Genomic DNA, 21,574 nt, shown 5'->3' with positions numbered 1-21,574 from the left:
TGTGTCTCTTTAAATGCAATGAGCCCCCCCTGAGTTTTCCCAGTAGACATCACTCCTTCACTAGCGAGAATAAAAATGGCGGACCTGCGCAAAAGTTTTGCTCTAGGCTGAAAAGAGTTTGAAGCATCTTAAGTTTGTTAACGGAGATCGGACCGAACATCATTACCCCCCGCTCAGCTGTTGGCACTGAAGATTTCCTGTTTTTCCTATTTCCTGTTTCTGGGAGAAGACAAAATTTCCTGGAGTTTTGCACGTGTGAACAGGGCTTTGGTCTAATTCTACATATCACACCTTAAAGATGAATTTAAAAAAATTCTGCACAAACTGAATACATCATGGAAGTTTTCCTCTATTTAAGAATTAGAATTTAAAACTTGAAATCTTTGAATGCTTTTGACATGTGAGCACAGACGTGTGGAGGTGAAACTGTGGAGGGGATCTTGGTTTGTTTCTTCACCTAGAGGAACATGGTGTGAAGCTTTAGCAGCTCCTCTTTGCTCGCTCTGCTTGTTTTTCACCAAACTAAACTGATAAAGCAGCCAAACACTCCACGCTGACCCCAGAGTCAACCAATCAAACGGAGAGCTGCTCAGACTCCTCGTTCTCCTCCTCCACAGCTCACGCGGCCGGCAGGAGGAGAGTGGACAAAAGAGAAAACTGTTAGTCGAGCGCTTCATTAATGTCTGCAAAGCTTTCATTCCCTCCTTGCCGTCGTCTGAATAGGCACTTTGGCAAAAAAGGGGAAAAAATGCAATCAGCACCCAGAGCGACCAGCCTTGACTTTTCTGGGCTTTCTGTGCGCGGCTGAAAGAGAAAAGCACCCTCTCCAAACGGCACTCGCGGTCGCTCGAGGGAAGGAGCGAGGAGGTTGTCTGTTAATGAGTTGTTCTTATAAAAAAGCCTTCGCTGGTTCAGCCCCTGACCGCGGCGCCTCGAGTACCAACAACTCCGCCGAGCTCCTCCTCACGGCGTGTTCCTGACTCTCCACAAAGTCGAGATATACAACAAAAAATAAAATAAACCTGACGAGAAAAAAAAGACAGCAGAGAGAGAGAGAGAGAGAGAGAGAGAGAGAGGGAGACGAGCTGCAGCTGATTAGCCTCCAGTGAATTTTAATTTTAATGGAAATAATCATCTTCTGTAATCACCGAGGTTTGACCACTTTGAATACGGGAAAACTGATGAGAGTCTCTGAATGATTCAAACAGAATAAAATTCAAACCAAAATTTAAAACAAGATAATAAAAACAAAAGTAAAAGTGTCCAAAAAAAGGAGCAGGAAGAAGTCAAACCTAAAGACCCCTACCCCTGTGTGACTTTTCTTCTATTAGTTTATAAATCATTCCAACACATGCTCACAGTTATTTACAACTGAAACACAAACAGATCTCCACTTTGTCTGCACCTCCTCAAACGCTCGGGGAGAAAGTGTGAAGCGGGCTTTTTGGGTGTTCTGCACCTTCAGCCTTGAATCTGTTGCAGGGTGACTTGAAAACTCACAGAGGAGAAGAAGAAGAAGAAGAAGAAGAAGGAGAGGAGCTGGTGTCCTTTAAATGTTTTTAAATCTACAAGGAAAGACCTGGAAGCAGATTCTTCAAGATGTCGATGTTTTTAACTCGACTACTAAAACTCCACATTTGACTCATTGATGGTTTTTCTATTTTAAGAAAAAATAAAGCACCCACTTCTTCCTCCATCTTCTTCTTTCCTTCTTTTCTTTGTGTTTTATTTCTTTTTTCTTGTCTCCTATTACTGCTCCCCTTTTTACTACTGTAAAGCGTCCTTGGGTTTCTTGAAAGGCGTTATATAAACCCAAGCTATTATTATAATAATTATTATTATTATTATTATTTTAAATGCACGTCAGTGTTTTTGTAAATTGTACTTTGTCTCTCTTTGTGTCTCCGTCTGTAACTCTGTGTTTGTGCTGCTGCCTGCCTCGGGCCATGCAGGTCTCCTTTGAAGAAATAGTTTCTTAATCTCAATGGGAGCAAATAAATAAGAAATAAAGAAATCACAGTCCTGGTGTATTTACAATCCTTAAAGGTGCACTATAGATAGGGAGTGAAATTTGAAGGTTGGAGAAGTGAAACAATTTTATGCTATATTTTCTGAACTAAATACACAAACCTTACTCCCTGAACGCTGTTTGGAGCTAAAAAGCTACCAGGAGAGTTACGCTTTCACTGCTACGGGTCCCCCATCGTAACTTCTCATGCAGGATTTTATCTTCAAACAGTTACAGGGACTAAATTGTCCTCTGAGGACAGTTTGTGTTTAGAGGTATTAACATATACCACAGAATCTGTACACTTCTCCAACTTTCACATTTCTCTAAAACTTCACAGTGCACCTTTAAAAATCACAATAAATACACAAAATATCAAAAAGTCTTCAATTCAAACTAAACTAAATGACCTCCGCACAGATATTCATCGATGCAGCGCTCCACTTTTATGTGCAGTAAGAAAAGATGAACCTTTGTTTGTCCCACATCAGAGAAGTTTACAGTGTTAAGAGCGAGGATGGACAAATAAAGAGCACACAGTTAGTCAAAACTAAAAATAGTGGAGCAGCCGAAAACAGAGCTGCAGATGTTAGCATGCACAGAGTGGACGTGAAGCTGAACATGTGATTGCACAGAAGCATCAGAGGATATTATAATGTGTATAATGTAATCACAAATAAGAAGAATTCAAATAAAATCATGAGGATCAAAATGTTTCTGAAGGACGCAGCATGAAGTGAGCTTAATGTAAAAACCACATGAAATATGAAATACCACAAAGTGCGGCTCAAGCTCCTAAAGATCAAATACACATAGAGATAATATTAAAGTAAAGGTATGAAATATATATATTAAGAGGAATGTAAGTCGTTTAGAAATAAAGAAAAGATGTGAAATATTGTGTTCATGATCTCAAATAGGATATTATCAAATATAGAGATACAGACATCAAGAAGACAGCCACATAAAATATAAAATTAATTAATTAATGAAAAATAAGGGGTGCCTGTGGGGCAGTGGTTAGTGCACATACGGAGGCTCCAAGCAAGCAGGCTGGGTTCAAACCCAACTCCTGTCTCCTTCCCCGCATGTCATCCCCCACTCACTCCTGGAGGGTGGAGAATGGGGGGTGTGGTGAGGTGAAGGACGACAACAGAAAGCGCTCGATGATTGTGTGAGAACATCGGCGCCTCGCTAGTTCCACTCAGCAGCACTTGTTAGCACAACTTCTAAACCCTGTTTTCCTCCGAATATGTCAATTCCCTGAGCTCTGGGCCCCAGAATGAGGGTCTGACTGTGGTCAGAGTGAGGCCCCTGGTGGGGGCAGAGATGTAGGGATGAGGAGATGGAGGGGAGGATGGCCTCAGGCTCCAAGCCCTCACAGTCTAACAATAACAAAAACCGGTTCAAAGGTGTTCCACTTTTGCTTTCTCATTAGAACTTTACTTTTTTGACACTTTTGATGAATAAAATAACTGAGATTGCATCGTTAAAACACACCAGCTGTCAGAAAAAGTATAGTATTTAATGTTTGGACAAACTTATCCTCTGTTATCTGCAGGTCTACTAAGAAGGGGGTTCCCAAAGCGGAGGTCAGGACCCCCACGGAGGGTCGCAAGCGGGTTTAGATAGGCCTATTAGTGTGTGTGTGTGTGTGTGTGTGTGTGTGTGTGTGTGTGTGTGTGTGTGTGTGTGTGTGTGTGTGTGTGTGTGTGTGTTTGAGTGCTCGAAATCAGTCTTGGTCTCAAGACCTGACACTTTTTTAAGGCCTCGGTCTCATCTTGGAATAGAAAGCGTCTTTACTTGGTCTTGGTCTCACCCCGCCTTGGTCTTGGCCTTGACTCAGTCTCTTACTGCCTTGGTCTTGGTCTTGGTCTCGGTCTCACCCCGCCTTGGTCTTGACTCAGTCTCTTACCGCCTTGGCCTTGACTCAGTTTCACCCTGCCTTGGTCTTGGTCTCGGTTTCACCCCGCCTTGGTCTTGGTCTTGACTCGGTCTCTCCCTGCCTTAATCTTGGTCTTGGTCTTGGTCTTGACTGGGTCTCACCCTGCCTTGGTCTTGGTCTTGACTCGGTCTCTCCCTGCCTTAATCTTGGTCTTGGTGTTGGTCTTGACTGGGTCTTACCCTGCCTTGGTCTTGGTCTTGACTGGGTCTTACCCTGCCTTGGTCTTGGTCTTGACTCGGTCTCTCCCTGCCTTGGTCTTGGTCTTGACTGGGTCTCACCCTGCCTTGGTCTTGGTCTTGACTCGGTCTCACCCTGCCTTGGTCTTGGTCTTGCCAGGGGACAGTGGGGTCCCCGGTCTCGTGAGTTGAAAGGTTTGGGAACCCCTGAACTAAGAAACTTTATCTCTTCTTTAAACCTGATCTTTGAATTGATTTTTTTAAACTAAAAAAGTTTACTCAACACACCTCAGAGTAAATTCCTGTCACCTTGGATTTCAAACTGTGATATTAGGTCCTTCGAAAGGAGGACAAAGGCAAAGTTTCCCACAGGACCTTGATGTGTTTGACATTCAGGGCTGTGAAGTGTCGGAGAAAAAAGCTGATTTTTTATTCACCAACTCTGTTCATAGTTGACTCTCTAATGACATTCCCTGGCCTTTAAATATTTTTTTTGCAAAGACTGACTAGACAAGTTAATCTCAGTGAAAAGGGGTAGCTCTGACTTTTTGAGTTTGTACTCCGTTGCTTTATGAAGGTCATTCCAGGACGAAGAAATTAGCACAAAAGCAGAGAACATTTATTTTTCACGGGGTGAAGGTAGTCTCTTAAATCAGATTTTTTTTGTGCTGGAAGTTGAAATCATTTTCTCTGATCGTCACGAAGTGAGAAATTTCAGACGATATGCCAAGCTTCAAATCTTCCCCTGAATGTCACTCACACCCTCCCCTTCTTCTGAACCCAGAGACGGCAGGAAACCAATCGGACGAGGAATAAGTTGGCCGGCAGCCAGACGTAAACACAACCCGGTGTAATGTTTGGTTTGGTAGCTCTTCCCTCTGTGCCATTAAACGCAGTCAGATGTGCGTTCATGCTTGGGCTCACACGGGGGATCGGAGAGCGATGCGACAGCTTGTCGGGGTTCAGACACATTGTTGCTGCTAAATGAAGCGAGCGCGTTGGAGGCGAGGCTGCTGTCAGCGCCGCTGAGGGGCCAAGGGGGGCAAGGAGGGAGGAGGAGGAGGGAGGGGGAGGGGGGGCAGGGGGGACTCAGGTTTGTGTGTTTACACTCGATGTGGCTCAAGTGTAAACGATAAGTACCGTATCCGCCTGCGGGATCCAGCAGACCCTCCGCCTGTTTGGTTCTGATGTCGGTTGACAGGAGTCGTCACGAGTGGAGCTCATAGAGCGGCGTGGCAGGGTACCGGGGGTGGACGCCACTTCACCTTAAGAGGTGTGGAGAGGAGATGAAGCTGAGTGGCAGGTGATCATGTGTGTCAGCTTCCTCCTCCTGTGTGCAGGGCGGGGGGGAGGTAAAAGCTCTTGTCACATTCAGTGTCAGGTTGGTGCAGACGACTCGGCAAGGTGGAGATCCGACGTGACAGGTGAGGGGGGGGGGGCGAGCAGACCCCTCCCCCCCAGGCTCTGGTAATGCTCCTTTAACCCCGATCTCAGTTCAAACGCACCCGTCTGATCGGACCACACAGACCAGCACAAGACTGTCACACCTGCTCAGGTGGAGTTGCTCCATCACATCGTGAATCTCTAAAAAACCTCAGCAGGCCTCGATGATCACATTCACACGCATCACGTCCAGATTCACTCAGACACAAAGTTTTTTTTTTTTTTTTTTTTTTTAAGATTTATTTTTGGGCTTTTTGTGCCTTTAATTGAGAGATAGGACAGTGGATGGAGTTGGAAACCAGGGATAGAGAGAGCGAGAGAGTGGGGAATGACAAGAGCCACAGGTGGGATTCAAACCTGGGGCGCCTGCTTGGAGGACTACAGCCTTCTTACATGGGGCGCGCGCACTAACCACTGGGCCACCAGCGCCCCATCTGTGTTTAAAGTTCAGCGTAATTCTAAGGTCACTTGAGATGATCTAACCGCACGCTTTCAGACGTTTGAATCACACAGTTACACTCAGGAGGAATAATAAAGATGCAGCCACAAGAGAGACAGCTGTTTAAATCTGCATAAAATACCTTTAAATCACTTTTGAGACAATGCACACATCTCTCTCTGAAATGTTTCTTATAGGGCTTCCACACTCTCCTGAAAAAACGATTTGCCGGAGAAGCTGCATGTGTGAACGCACAGTTTCTCCTTCCATTTTTCTCCCGGCTGCAAGTCGGAAAAGATATTCTCTGGAGAAATGACCTTCGAGCCAATAGGAGGGGGATCGATGTATCAACGAGAAAGCTATGATCTCCTCTGTCATGGAAATGCATGGAAATAAACTCAACAGGAATATAAAGTTGAAGTTGTAGCATAAAACAGTGACCATCAAAGACAAAAAGTAAATGAGAAAAATCTCAGGGTCAAAAAGAAGCTGTGATAAAAATCAAAGCTCTGAGAAGAAGAAAGCTGCCTTAAAGAAGTTCTAACACCCTCCTTATTTATTGAATAACATTAAACTGCAAATATTTACATCTTAACTGAAGCTCTGAATGGTTTTCTTGAAGTCTGCCTCGAGTGTTTTCTAGAGAAAAGCACAGTCTGAGTTGATAACGCCTTGAAGTATTAGTCAAGTACTCTCCTGTTGAGCACTCTGTCGCTTTATGTCCTCTCTGCCTCCTGACGTCGTCTCCCATCTCCGAGCGGCCCTCCACGGGAAAACTTGAGTTCTGTAATTACGTTTTTTTTTTTTCTCCACCTCTGAGGCTGCCAGGCATCCAAAAAACCCTCCCCAAAAAACCCTCTTTTTTCCCCATCCACTCCCACTCAGGGAGCAGCTCCGGCAGCCCTGAATGGGCATCAATTATTCAAATTAGAGCTTCAACTGACAAAAAGCCAATTCCAGTAACCCCCCACCCCCTCCCTGAATTTATAACTGGCGATTTGCTGGAGAAGCTAATCATTACGCTTTCTAATTGACTAAATGGGCTGACAAAGAGAGACAGCACAGATATCAGTAATTAACAGGCAGGGAGTCAAGCAGGGGCTGCTGGGAGTGAAGAGGACGACTGAATTGCTGCTGGAGCGACGCTGATGACAACAAGTGGCTAAAAGACGACGGCTGCTGCTCACATGTAGCCCGTTTATTGGCCGTCAGCGAGGGACTAAAGGTGAGCAAAGACGAAGTTAGTGTTTTAACAAGTCCTCGTTAAAAATAAGTTCTTGATTTCCTTCAAGAAAATGTAGAAATAAAAGCTTTTTGTTGACCATATTTTCTTTTAAACCTTTCCTTCTTTAAACAAGAAGATCTCTCATAGAGCTTTCACACTTTCAGAAAACTCCTGAAAATATATTTCCCGGAGGAGCTGCATGTGTGAACGCAAACCGAGTTTCTCCTCCAGCCTCTTAGTATTTTTTCTGCAGCAAGTCAGAGTGAGCTGATGTGAGAACGCTGCAGGATGTTCTCCGGAGAATTTACCTTGAGCCAATAGGAGGGGGAGTGATGTTTCGATCCTGTGACTGCTGCACGGTGCATAGAGTGTCTGCATGAGACCGCTACGATCTAACAGGGATAGTCTCCCTCTGTGAGGAGCATGTGTGAACATCCAGGTCAGGAGAATCTCCGGAGCAGTCCTGAAATGATCTAGATATTTTCAGGAGTGCATTTGTAGAAATGGCTTCAGTGTCTTCTCTGCACAGATAAAGTAACACTTCTTATCATTGGCCCACAGCCAAGCTGTGCTTCAACACCTGAGCTCCACATTGGTCGTTATCACCAGCTCCCCTGCGAGCTTATAACCAGACAAGTGTCGGTCGGTGTACCTGTTTCCGTGGACGTGGGAGGCGCAGAAGGCGTAGCTGTAGTGCAGCAGCGTGGGGTCTACCAGCGCGTTGTTCTCCGAGTAATCCATCAGGTCCTTCAGGTAGCTCAGGTGACGGTGGCAGCCTCGGACGCCGTAACGGGCGCAGTACTCGTCCAGGACGAACACCTGACCGGGGCTGAACCAACCCTGAGGAGAAACAACACACAGGAATACAGAACTCAGAGACTTAAGGTTTCACAAAACAAGACTGACATCAGATTCAAATTTATCATGGAGCAAATATTTCAAACGACTAGCTGGTCAGATCGGATTTCATTAGACCCTTGCTAACTTTTAATTTGGCTTTAGAATTACTGTGTTTCTCCTTCTATTGATGACACGCCCACTGCACACAGAGGAGGATTTTTTGAAGATTTATTTTTGGGCTTTATTTGAGGGATAGGACAGTGGATAGGGTCGGAAATCAGGGAGAGAGAGGGTGGGGAATGACATGCGGGAAGGGAGCCATAGGCTGGATTCAAACCCGGGCCGCCCGCTTCAAGGACTACAGCCTCCATACATGGGGTGCACGCACTAACCACTGCGCCACAAGCGCCTCACAGAGGAGGATTTTTCAGTGATGTTTATGGTCTTTGATGGTTTTGACCAACTGTCTCGATCTCTAAATGTCTCGGTCTCGGAGCACTCTGGTCCCGAGTATGTCTTGGTGTCGGTTATCGTGGTCTTGACTACAACACAAGATCAGGAGACATTTTGATTCAGGCTTTTCAGATTTCAGAGGGGGCGTGAGAACTATAAAGAGGCGGTTTGATAAAGAGTGATACTCTGAACTCAGCTGATTGATGACAAACTCCCCTTACTGCTGCAGATGTCCCTCATGGTTTCTTCCGATCTCAGGAGGGCCTGAACAGACCTCACTCATCAGCCAGTGTGAAGGTTAAACCGTCAACTATTAATACTTGGCTACAGTTTGAGCAAAGAAAACCCAACTAGACAAAGAGAAAAAGGAAGGAGTGGAGCGGTGGAAACATCCTGAGATGCTCATTAGCTCATTCATCCTGCGAGTAATCACTAAATTAGGCATGAAACTTACATCGCTAATTAAGATTCCTTACGGAAGGAACATTAACAAATTAGCACCTCCGTCGAGCTGTGACACACACACACACGCACACAGACGAGCACACGCACGCACACACACACGCACACGCGCACACACACACACACACACACACAAACACACACAAACACACACACACACACGCACACGCGCACACACACACACACACACACACACACACACGCACACACTCACACACACGCACGCACACACACGCACACACACACACGCACGCACGCACGCACACACACGCACACACACGCACACACACACACACACACGCACACTCTGGAGAGGAGAGCTAAATGAATTGTGTCATTTTGTTTTTCTACCAGATTATTTGCAATAAAAGTTGACTGTTTGTCGAGGAACTTTAGATTTTAAACACATAATTTCACGAGTTAAATCTATATTGCTTTTCCCGTTTGGGGTCGCGGGGGAAAGGAGCCGATACCAGCTGTCATTGGGGGAAAGGCGGGGTTACACCCTGGACTGTTCACCAGTCAATCACAGAGCTGACATATAGAGACAGACAACCAGCCACACTCACATTCACACCTACGGACAATTTAGAGTCAGCAGTTAACCTAACGAGCATGTCTTTGGACTGTGGGAGGAAGCTGGAGTACACGGAGAGAACCCACACATGCACGGAGAGAACATGCAAACTCCACACAGAGAGGCTCCTGTCAGACGGGGAATCGAACCAGGAACCTCCTCTTTGTGAGGCAACACCGCTAACCACTGCACCACCGTGATAAAATATATAGCAATTAAAAGATTGCAGCCATTTTTATAATAGCTGGGCTTTAAATTATTACAATTTTTTTTTACATATTTCTGCGATATAAGAATGTTGACATTTCTGCAAAACTGTTTATGATGAAATAGACAAACATGGACGTAGTCTCAGTGATGTCACCCATTGGTATCTGAAGCCGACTTTTGAAGCCAATCAGTGGTGGTCTCCATATTGGAAATGCTGTCTCAATCTAACTTTCAGTCAACCAAGTAACAGGCTAAGAGCTGGAGCTGAGGCGGGCCTTTAGCCTCCTGACAAACCTCTGCACACCAACCCGTCAGTCAGATCAGCCACGCCCCTTTCTATGAATAACTCTCAGGGCCCCATCACACAGAGAAGCATCGCTAGAAAAGTTTCACCAGCAAAAGCATTGTCTTCCTCTGGTACAGCACGCTTGCCTGGCGCTTCTCTCTGCTGCTATGCAACGTGTTTTTCTAGCGTTTTTTTGGGTGTACATAACATTCAAACATTTTCAAATTTGTTTTGTCACGCTCGTCAATCAGCAGACAATCAAATCATTATAAACACGTCCTGTAGGTGCAGGGAGAAAATATGACCACACTCTGACTAAACGCCAGAAAAAAAGTTCATTACATCTAAACATTTTAAACAGGATTTCTTCAGGGGATAAAAAACTAAGATGAACATTATTTTAAAGTCTGTGACATGATGGGGACTGTGGTGTTCATGTTAGTGTGACGTGCTACATGTTGGAGGTTAACACTCATCAAGTTACTTCTGCTAATAAACAGAAACTGTGAAGATAATTGTCTATTTTTACGATTGAGGGAAAGACAGGGACGTTTATCCGTCATGGTTTTTGAATATCTTCTGCATCAAAGACCGTTTCAGGACTCGAACAGTATTTTATTTAGACTCTGGTAAACATGCTGCTTTCTGTCGGGGTTAACTGGACCTGGCAGATTCCTCGTCCGTAGGCCTTTTAGTGTCTCCCCCCCTTCCTTCCCTCTCGCCCCTTCCCTCCAGTCTTTAGTTTGTTTGTCGAGTTTCTTCCTTCAATTCAGTCCGTCTGTGAGCTCGAGCTATTAATATCACACCACAGAGAGAGAGAGAGAGGGAGAGGGGGGGGCTGTCGACGGGCGTGAAGCGACAAGATGTTCCTCTGTGACAAACAGATGGCGAACTCCAGTCTTGGCGATGACCGCTCAATTAGCTGCTAACAAGCCGACTGCCTCGTTTGCTCCGGCAGCCGCTGCTGCTCGTCTCCCGTTTCTGAGCGCCAGCGTCCGTCGCCTTTCTACGAGGAAAGACATGACCCCCCCCCCCTCAAAAAGTGAAAGCAGCGTGTGGCTCTGAATCTGAGACCACATCAGCTCGTTGCTCCCCACTCGAGGCCCGACGGGAAGCTGACGGAGGAAAACGAAGGGGTGGTTCAGGTTGTGGCCTCAGGGAGCAAAAATGCTTTTTTGGCTCCTGAAATAAATCTTTGGTCCAAAAATTGTGGCGACCTCCAACTGTCGATGAGATGTGACATTGTTACATGACACACACAGAACTGCCCGTTCTATTTTTAAGAGAACAGATGCATCGTTTTTATTAAACTAAAATATAAAAATATCATCAAATTCTTCTGCAATTAAAGGAACAATTTTGGGATTCAAACCTTCAGGTTGAGGAACAGCCCAGGCTTTTATTTTCTTCAGTCTATGAAATGACACTGCCTTTATTTGGGATTGGCGTCGATACCTTTAATTATTTTCAAACAAAACATATGGACTGCAAAGATGGGAAAGACAAAATATTTGTAAATTAACTCCAGAAAGAAAATTTAACTGATATTCTCAGGGAGAGACCACTGTGAATATCATCACCACCAAGTAAAAAAACGTTTAAAATGTCAACATTTATTTCCATCTCGAAAGGCAGCACAAGCAGTAAAGTCCCCTCTGTCTTTGAGAATCCATTTTTTAACTAATACCATGCCCATCAACAGAGCTGTTTGAATATGTGAAGGCAGCAATGCAGAGTAGCAGAGAAAACTCCCATGATTCCCTGCCGGTCTGACGTCATCTTTTATTCTTGTTTTCATTAAGAGCCCCCTGGTGGTGGAATTTATAAACTGTGCCTTTAAGATCTGAGTTATTTTAAAGCTTAAGTACTTTCTGATACCAGCAATCATTAAAATAACAGATAGTTTTCTTTTCAACACATGGTATGAAAAAGTATCAAAGTATCAGAGATTTTGATGATCATGTCCTGAACAACACAGATTTACTCTTCTCTAGAGATTAAAGGTATCCTTATTTAAAAGCACAACATATTGGTCTCAGCTATTAGAGCTTTGTTAAAGTATTGCAAAACTATTTTCATATCACCTGACTGAACTCATCTGACTGCTCGATGCTAAATAGTTTGATGTTTATGATTTTAGGGAATCAAAGCATTTATCAAAAACGGATGAAAAACCCAAATATTGCTAAATGTCATCACATTTGTGCTCGAGGTCAGCGTTTGTCTCTCCAGCAGAATCCTCTCTCTTCTTCTGCAGAATGCGCTAATTAGCACAAATGTAGCTCACGCTTTATATTTAGAGAAGGAGCGGAGCCGTGTGGATGCATAGAGCTGGGTAATTACTGAACAGGCCATGAAGGCTCTGCAGGGTGGTAATTGACGGCAGCACGCTCAGACAGCACAAAGACAAAAGTGAAGGTGGAGACTGAAGATGAAGATGTCTTAAGATGTTTTAAAGGTTGAGATGGAAGGAATGGAAAGTAGACAGGACAGTAAGTGGGGCAGATTTACGTCAGTTGTTGGGATTAAACATTGGTGGAGAGGTATATGTCGGTCTTCGGATATTTTGCAGTTCAACGCTCATTCTCCATGATCTTATGACCCTTCTCCTTCTGCTTCACCAATCAGCAGTTTAAGCAGGGTGAGGGGTCCCCGGACGACAAGCTGCCAGTGATCGATAAAACTCACCGGCTTACATTCAAGCTTTGCCCGGCCCTCTCTAAAGACATCTGTTTTATATTTCAGTGGGAGATATCATAGTTTGGGAAGATGTCCGGCTGACTTTTGGAGCCTCTGACGTGAAGACTTTGAGAATATTTTTTTGATTTGACCTCAACAATGATGATACAAACTCAAAAACAACGACAAAGAGTCTTTTAATAGTCGAGTATAACCATCCTTGGGGAATCTTTGCTGTCAAACGGATAACAAAGGCGGTTTCTGCAGCGTGCTGTCAATTCCGGTTGACACCTACCCCCCCTGGCAGCAGTTTCAGACATTACAAATAACAATAAAGGAATAACTAATCTTCTCACTTACGGTTTTGTTCGCTTTCCAAGGTCATACAGAGGCTTCAGTATTATCTTCACTCAGTTTCATGACCTGTTATAAACTCATGGCTGGAGCTTTAAACTAGCATCATTTACACATTTGCACTGAATCTAAGCAAAGACTACCCTGTGCACTAACAGTTGGTGGTGTGGCTTTAATGACACTGTGTTCAGGCTTCTTCATGGATTTTGGACACAGGCCGCTGAAACTGAACAGGTTATAAAGGACGTGATTTAAGGGGAGTAACCAAAGATTTTGGGCCTTATTCCTCCCTTCAGACAAAACCTTTTAATTCATTTTTTTGTTGTTGATGTTTCTAATAGTGGAGCAGATAAGTGCTACAATCTTTCAATTTGTGATAAAAGCGTGAAAATTGGCATGAGCAGTCTCTATGGGTCACTTGACAAGAAAATTGTCACAGCTACTTGAAATTTCAAGATGGCGGCCATTTTTCAAGATGGCCACCACCTTAGTGGAGCAGTTTGGCTTAAGAAATCATTTAGTTGGTGATACAAGCATGAAAAGGCTCTGTCAAGAGAGGTTGTTTGACTGTGTTTTGTCTGACTCCTCACCCATGACCTGTCCAGTTTGGTAAAACCTGTCAGGAGTTGCCTCCCACCAGCATAGCTCTCAGGGTTCACTGAGGTACACAAGCTCCCTTACCACGACAAGGTAACAGTCACAAGGGAGGTTTTTTTTTTTTTTTTAAACTAACAGCCATTCAATTTGTCAAATAAATACTAAGGGGTGGGGAAACAAAAAATAAGATTAATAAATTAGCACAGTTGTGATGCTGAACGGACAGTGCTCCAAAATAATAATTGAGCAATGGCTAATACTGAATGACAAAAAGTACAGATCCAGAGGCAACAGCAGCTCTGGCTGACAGCCACGGAACCATGACAAACAGAAAGTATCTCAAACAATACTAAGAAACTAAACTGAAAATGTGCTTCACTGTTAGATATAGGCAGTGGAAGCAATGTTACAAAGTAACAACTGAAAATTTCACAGTAATAGGCTGGTGTCAAAGTAAAACATGATGCGCCGATGTGGCGAGGGGAAGCCGAGCCATAGGCCTACACCTGAACACACAGAGGACAACGGGGAATAACTCTGGCAAAATAAATATGCAAATAGGTTCTAGCAGGGACAACTACATAGGCATGTGCAACTGAGTCCATATCTGAAGCACTTACACTTTCCAGTACATGCCTTGGTGCACCCACATTTGGTCAACTCCCAACAGCTCTCCGCAATAGATGGAAGTGGAGTCCAGAAGACTTTCCACTCCTCGTCCTGTTCCACCCATCCCCAGTCGGATGGGCTCGGCATTTGTGGATGTCGCTTCAATGCCTGTCCCCACACGTATCCAGCCTCATAAGAAGCACGTTTGGCATGCTCTTTGAGTGCTGCTTGAGTTGGTGGGATCAAGTCATATTGTCTTTGCTTTCTGGCAAAGAGATCAAGCCTGGCCTCGTTCACAGTTGTGACATCGCTGGACTTGTCATACATTAGCACAACAAATCTCTCCAAAGCTTGCAGGTCACTATCCTCCACTGCAGAGGGACATTCGCTGAGTCTTGCAAATCTATGATCAACAAATCAAAACAACTGTACTTCGATGCGTTAAAAGTTGTTCTTTAGCATAATCTAAAACATATAAAATAAAATGACACCAAATCATCCTTAATGAAAAAACCCAATACATTTCTATGAGAAAATTGATCTTTTGAGGATCCAGGGGGTGGCCATATTGAAAATATAAATTTCAAGTGGCTGGGAGTGTTTTCTTGTCAAGCAACCCTTAATGACTGCTCATACCAATTTGCATGCTTGTGTCACTAACTCAACAATTATATTGCTTAACTTGAAAAATGGCCGCCATCTTGAAATTTCAAATGTCTCGGACAATTTTCTTGTCAAGTGACCCATGGAGACTGCTCATGCCAATTTTCACGCTTGTATCATCAACTGAAAGATTCTGACGAAAATAAGCACTTAGCCGCTCCACTATAAAGAGTATGTTGTCCATTTTCCTGTGAGGTGTGCTCATAAGAACATGGTAAATGGATGTGGACTTGAGCTTGTATTTTTCTTTTCTAGTCTTCTGACTACTCAAAGTGCTTTTACACCGCAGGTCACACCAACACATTCACATACTGATGGTAGAGGCTGCTGAGTAAAGAGTCCATCAGAAGTAACTAATCCCATTCATACGCCGGCGGCGAAGCAGCGGGAGCAACTCGGGGTTAAGTGTCTTGCCCAAGGACACATCGGACGTGTGGCGGGGAGGACAAAACACTACAGAAACCGTTTGCCACGTTTGTTAACTCTGAAGAGACATTTTTGGAGATTTCCAGTTTTTAGAGTCAGGACTCTTGTTGTTGGTGAATTCATCTGTTAGTATGTGTTGTACCCCTTTCGTCAAATCGTTGCTCTCCACACACTATGCGAACAAAACTGTTGAACCTTGTATTGAAGCCAACAATCTATAGCAGCTATTTACAAATTAGCGGCAAGGGAGAGTCCACCGTATAGTTTCTTTGCAAGGCTACGATGCAAACAATCACAGTCGTTAAGATCCAAATTGCAAAAATGCAGAGTTGAATTTCCGGGGAGGTTAAATCAAGGCTTTGGTAAAGGGTCCAAGTGTACCTAAGGCGTAAAGGGGGTAGACTTTAAGCAGAAGTACAAGCGTAATCCAGTTTGGTGGAAATGTTTCTATTCACTTCATGAGATATGAATACTGCTTTCTTTCCTTCTTTGTTCCTGTCTTCTTGTTTGAAGTTGTAATTACACTTGAGTTCTACTACAGGAATTAAAGAATTAACTTTGTTATGGTTTGGGATTAAGTTTATTCAGGTTTCTTCCAGTGTTACCACCTACTTGGACTCATTAGAAAACCATTTGAGCTGGACCTCAATGCTCCAGCAGCAGCTTTACTGGAGGTTTTAACCCTTTAATCGTCAGTGAGAACCACACTGGTCCTGTTAGCAGGACTCTGGGCCTCAGCTACAAACCAAATCTCTGCCTAATTACTGTTGTTGTTGTTGGGTTCAACTCTTTGTGAATAAAATATGACCCCGGCTATGACATGAATCCAAACCACTTCTCAACAGATGTCCCCCACGCCGAGGCACTGGCCTTTTCTCAGAGTGTTTGGTGAAAAGGGGCTCAGGCTGGAACACAAAGCCCTTGAGTTTTTCACAAAAGGCTGAGGAGAGAGAGCTGGAGGGGCGGTGTGAATGGATCGGTCTAATTGCAGAGCTGGAAGGAGTCCTGGTGAGGCAGGTAGAGAAATGAAAGAAGCACAGATGTCACTCAGAGTGAACATCTCCTCGATCTGCTGCTTTTAAGAGACGAGAACACAAGGCAACACATTAGTGACCTGACTGCTCAAAATCCGTCTTAATTTATGTTTTGGTGAGTTTGAGTGTCTGATAATTATCCACACTCTGTGGAATTGGCCTTTCCCACCATGACAGGCATAGTCTTAACTAAGAAAATGTGGATTTCTTTTGAAAGTTTGAATGGAAACATCAGGGGAGACTGGAAGAATTACATTAGACTTTGATATTTGTGGTTGGGTTCACAGAATGAGTATCTATGCTTCCATTTGGTGGACCAGTATATCCACCATGTTGGACATACTGATCCATCTACCAAAAACCATTAACTTCCATCACACAAAAACAGTCATACTGAAGAAACTGACGGATGATTATAGAAACCTGGACCATGGGAAAATTCAGAATTGGAAAACAAAAAGCTGAGTATTTCTAAAATTTGTATCAAATGGGCTAAAAGGAGCATGTATGTCACTTGACTATTAAAAACATCAACATTTTACAGTATATCCTTTTTGAGCCTTCACATTTGTTTTGATGTTTCCAGTCAGGATTTCAACAACACCAAATCACCAAAATTGTTCACAAAAGGTCTCAAATGACATCCACTCTAACGCGGACATTTCAAAGTTTCAGTCATCCTCTTCAACATGGCTGACCAAAACATGTAAAAATACGAACTGGGTGAGACCGGGCTGGACCTTATGCCACAGTCTTAAATTGGTTTGTAACCCTATTTTAAGGAAAGAGAAAGTTCGGAGTTGCTTGAAAACTATGTGTGTACAAAACAGACCTGTGGAGTTCCCCAAGGCTACATTCTTGGGCCTCCTTTTTTTTTTTTTTTTTTACCCCAACATGCTATCTCCAGCTCAGAGTACAGGACCACCATTTCTTTACTATTATTCAGACGACAAACATACTTCTCTAACGATATAACAAGCTGATAGAGGTTGGGGAAAAATCTATTTATGGAAAAATCGAGATTATTATCTTCTGAGATTTTAAATAGATTCATAACTTCCAAAACTCAGTTATTATTTTTTGGCTAATCAGTCACTCACTGCTAAGTGCTAAGGCTAGCTCTTTAACTCAGTAGAATGGAAGTCATGGAATTAGACCAATATTTAAAAAAAAAAAAACCTTCTATCTCTGTCACTGTAGGTCTCTTTAATAAGATAAGTATAACTTTGACTTTCGAATTGTGTTATTTAAGTTATTTCAAAGTATTCTAGTGCAGTGGTTCTCAACTGGTTCAAATCTGGTTGAAAAATATCCAAAATTTGGCTCGCTTTCTCTCATGGAGGAGTCGGTGGTCGGTCCTGACGCTAGACGAGTTGAGAACCACTGTTGTAGTGAACTGTTTGACAAGAAATCAAAAAGTTAGCTGACAGAATTAAATATCAATAACGGTGTATGACACTGGTAGACATATGCTGCTGTTGTTTCATCTGTTTTCCTCTTTTACTCTCTTCATTCTCCTCGAGCGCCAAAATCAAGGCTGATAATTTAGCCTTAACCACTCCAGAGAGATCTAGAAATAACAAAGCTTTAATATGAAAATAATTAACAAAAGCAGCTAAGAGAGCTTCAGATAGTAACACAAAAACACGACAGTCTATGTGAATAATATCTACTCCATGTGGGGTTCATGGTCCTCGCTCAGTCGTACACAACACACCCCCCCCCCCCCCCCCCCCCCCATTACACACACTTATTCAGGCCTCACCCTCCCCCCCCCCCCCCCCCCCCCGTCCATTGAGTCAGCCCAGCAGTTTTCTATAAGGGTCATGTTCCTATTTGGAAAGTATTGATTAGAGCGTTTATCCCCTCAATCAGTGTGAGAGAGCCCTCGGGCTTCACACTGAGACAGAAAGAGCGAGAGAGGGAGAGAGAGAGAGAGAGAGACAGAGAGAGAGAATTAAGTCCTCTCCCCTGGAGTATTTAAACTGTAAGATGAGTTTTTAAAGTATTTAGCTTCCTGCACTGAATCATTCGTACAAATTGTGTTGTAGCTTGACCACTTTTACAAAAATAGTTTAAATAGAACAAACTGATATGTCTTCTTTTTTTCCATCTGAGAGTCCAAAATCCAAAAAGCAATGATGTCTCCAACCAGAAATGACAATGTAAAGTCAAGAGCAAAATGTTTCAGCATGTAGAGATAAACACTGACCTTCTCTGGCTGTCTGAGGACGTACCTAATTATTATTTTACCTTCCTTACATCCTTTTTTCCCTCTCTCTGAATTCTAGTTTTTTGATTGTTGCACTCAGGCTTGATAACATTGTTTGGGCGGCAGTAGCTCAGTCTGTAGGGACTAGAGTTGGGAACCAGAGTTAAAGTCCCGGTGTGGACCAAAGTATGGAAGTTGCTCTGTTGGCTGGAGAGATGCCGAGCTCTGCCGAGGTCAGCTCTGTCGCGCTCTCTGTATAGCGGCCCCTCACTCTGACATCGCTCTCTTCATGCATGTCCACAGATCCTGTTTGTGTGTGTATTTCAGGTCTATGTGTGTAAGAAGCATGTTTCTCAATAACAGAGAGTGAACCAGAATTTCCACTTAGGGATTAAAAAAGTATGCAAAATTTAAAAATTGAATTCAAATCACACTTGAACATGCTTTTTAATATATATTATCGTGAACCTCTTTTATTTGTGTCTGTGTTTAAAACTCAACACACAAAGATCCACACTCTATTTGACTTAATGTTTAACAAACAATAAAAAAATGCTTCACCACTGAACTGTTGCTGTTCTCAGATATTTTGTTCTACGATAACATAAGATAAGATAAAACTTTATTTAAACCCCATGACGGAGAACTTTACAGAGTAACAGCAGCAAAGAGCAAAGAGAGACAGAAAGGAGAGCACACACTGCACCATGACAAAGTTGAAGAGCAGTCACAGAGCTGCAGTTGTTGCACATGAAGTCCCTAAATAAGAGAGAGGGGGAAATGGTGTGTGGTTGTGAACGTACCAGGCAGGAAAAGGAGTCGTTCATGCGGTGCTGCAGGGTGCTTTTCTGTAAAATGGTGAATAGAGCGGCGTGGTCGAAGCGAGATGGACCCGCAGAGATTAGCTCCTCCACGCCCTGACGCTGAGACGGGTCCAGACCTGGACACGAGACACAGAAACACACGATACCTTCAGGTTCAGGAGGAACGATTCAGTGACAGTTTGAATTTATTACATCATGTTAAAGTTTAGAGAGAGGCTGACTGTGTGATATGAAAATACTTTACCTGCAACATACACAAGAAAAACATTAATAAGCAGCCAGTATGCTACTGATTAGCATGATAATAAGCAGCTAGGTTATGGTGAATATTGTGACCTTAATTTAAAGTGTTAGCAACTTTTTAAATGGGGGGGGATAGCAGCAGAGAGAATCACTCCCATGATTCCCCGCCAGTCTCGACGTCATCTTTTTGTTAATGTTTTGTTTAAGAGCCCCCTGGTGGTGGAATTTACAAACTCTGCCTTTAAAAAATAGAGTTGTCACAATAACCAAATTGTAAAAGCCGATATGAGTCTAGTAAAAATCTAACAATATCCATTCCTGTTTCGATACCCAGGCATTAAAAAAAAATCCTCAGCACCCAAATAGTCAGTCATTTCTTGACTTTAAATACCTACATTTGCAGGAAAACTCATGCACTCGGTCTAATTTGCACAAATTCGTCACATGACATTGCTAACATATTTGACCCTCTAAAGCTGGCAGCTTCATCCTGAAGAAGCTCTTAAAATTGCATCAACAAGCACATAAAGCAGTAAGCAAGAGGACAGACTCTCGACAGGACAGAAGACGGTTCCTTTAGAGGCATTTTAGGTGTTTGGCAGTGATTTTTCCGTCAGTGTTGGCAGAATGAAAGGACGCACAAAAGAAAGAAGAAGAAAAAGTTTTTTTTAAAAGTGCCGCAATGTAAAAGAGAGTTTGTTCGCTGAATGACTTCACAGATTTCTGTTCATGATCCCATCAGCTAAAGAGGCGACACATAAATGATTCACAATCATCACGCCTCTGTTTGAGCTCGGCAGTGAACTGAAGTGTAAACACACGCACACACACACAGACACACACACACACTCAGAAAAGACGACATTGGCAGTGTCAGTTCTCAGCGCTGTGGTTAATAGTTCCCACCTCGGTTGGCTACGGCTCCTCTGTGAAGCTGTCAGAACACTCAGCTGACACACAACACTCGCCAACATGGACGACATGTGAGGAAAACACTCACAGAAGTGACTCACAGCAACAAGAAAAGCAGCCAGGGAAAGAAAGAAGGGACGACACGACATCGAAGAACTGAAGCAGGAGATTAGGATTCAAGTTTGAAGAGAGAAAGAGACGTTCTTACTCTGTTAAACTGCATCCAGAGTAAAGTTTTGTTCTTTCATGATGTTAACCCCCGATCTACAAAGCTGTGTGCATCATGACAGACGACAGATTTAATCCGTTCTGTAATCCGTCAAAATGCCTTTTAAAACTTTTAACCGGATGTCCTGACATGTGTCGCAGACTGCTGCTACTGTTTTACACCGATTGCATCATCTATATTCTTCAAGCAATTTAAACTTTATCGTTAAAAATCAGTACAAACAAAAGCATTTGAAGTGAGTTTTTTTTTTCAACCTGTGAACAAACTCCCTAAAGTGAAACTTCCAAAATTTTCTAAAAGTGGTTTCCATTTTTGCATATCACATTTAAACTGTTTTAGACACATTTTTGGTCTTTTGCCTTTGTTTGGATAGGATGGTGGATATGTTAGGACACGGGGGAGAGGAACCAAATGTCGGAACTGAACCCGTGTTGCCCCCCTTGGAGGTCTTTAGCCTCTGTACACGGGGCACAGACTCACAGCTAGGCCATCAGCGCCTGCATTTTCTGCATATATTGAGGTCTTAATCATGGGTACAAATCAAGAAAAAGTTGATCAATTTCTTTCTTCAAAACCACCAGGCCCTTGAAACAAAAAAAGGTGACTTTACCTTGCAGGTGACTTCATCTATTTGTTCTTTATATTGTTTCTGTGTCGCACTGAATCAAAGTGAATTTTTTATTAAACACTAAAGAAGCTCAATAAATCACACCAGCAGCTAGAGGCAG

The 21,574-nt window shown here is 43.3% G+C and overlaps 1 protein-coding gene across 6 annotated transcripts in view; it reads right to left on the bottom strand.

Moving 5' to 3' along the window:
• The window catches only part of cadps2 (Ca++-dependent secretion activator 2), a 300,078-nt gene that overhangs the window by 170,176 nt on the left and 108,328 nt on the right, over positions 1-21,574 (bottom strand). For all 6 annotated transcript variants that reach the window (XM_061037051.1, XM_061037053.1, XM_061037052.1 and 3 more), the window contains exons 12-13: positions 19,442-19,578; positions 7,889-8,076 (exon numbers count right to left, since the gene is read on the bottom strand). In XM_061037051.1, coding sequence (XP_060893034.1) covers positions 7,889-8,076; positions 19,442-19,578 — 325 coding nt within the window. The remainder of the gene's footprint in view (positions 1-7,888; positions 8,077-19,441; positions 19,579-21,574) is intronic.

The sequence above is a fragment of the Labrus mixtus genome, chromosome 4 (assembly GCF_963584025.1).
Source record: "Labrus mixtus chromosome 4, fLabMix1.1, whole genome shotgun sequence".
NCBI lineage: Eukaryota > Metazoa > Chordata > Actinopteri > Labriformes > Labridae > Labrus > Labrus mixtus.
This window is presented reverse-complemented; position numbering and strand designations above follow the sequence as displayed.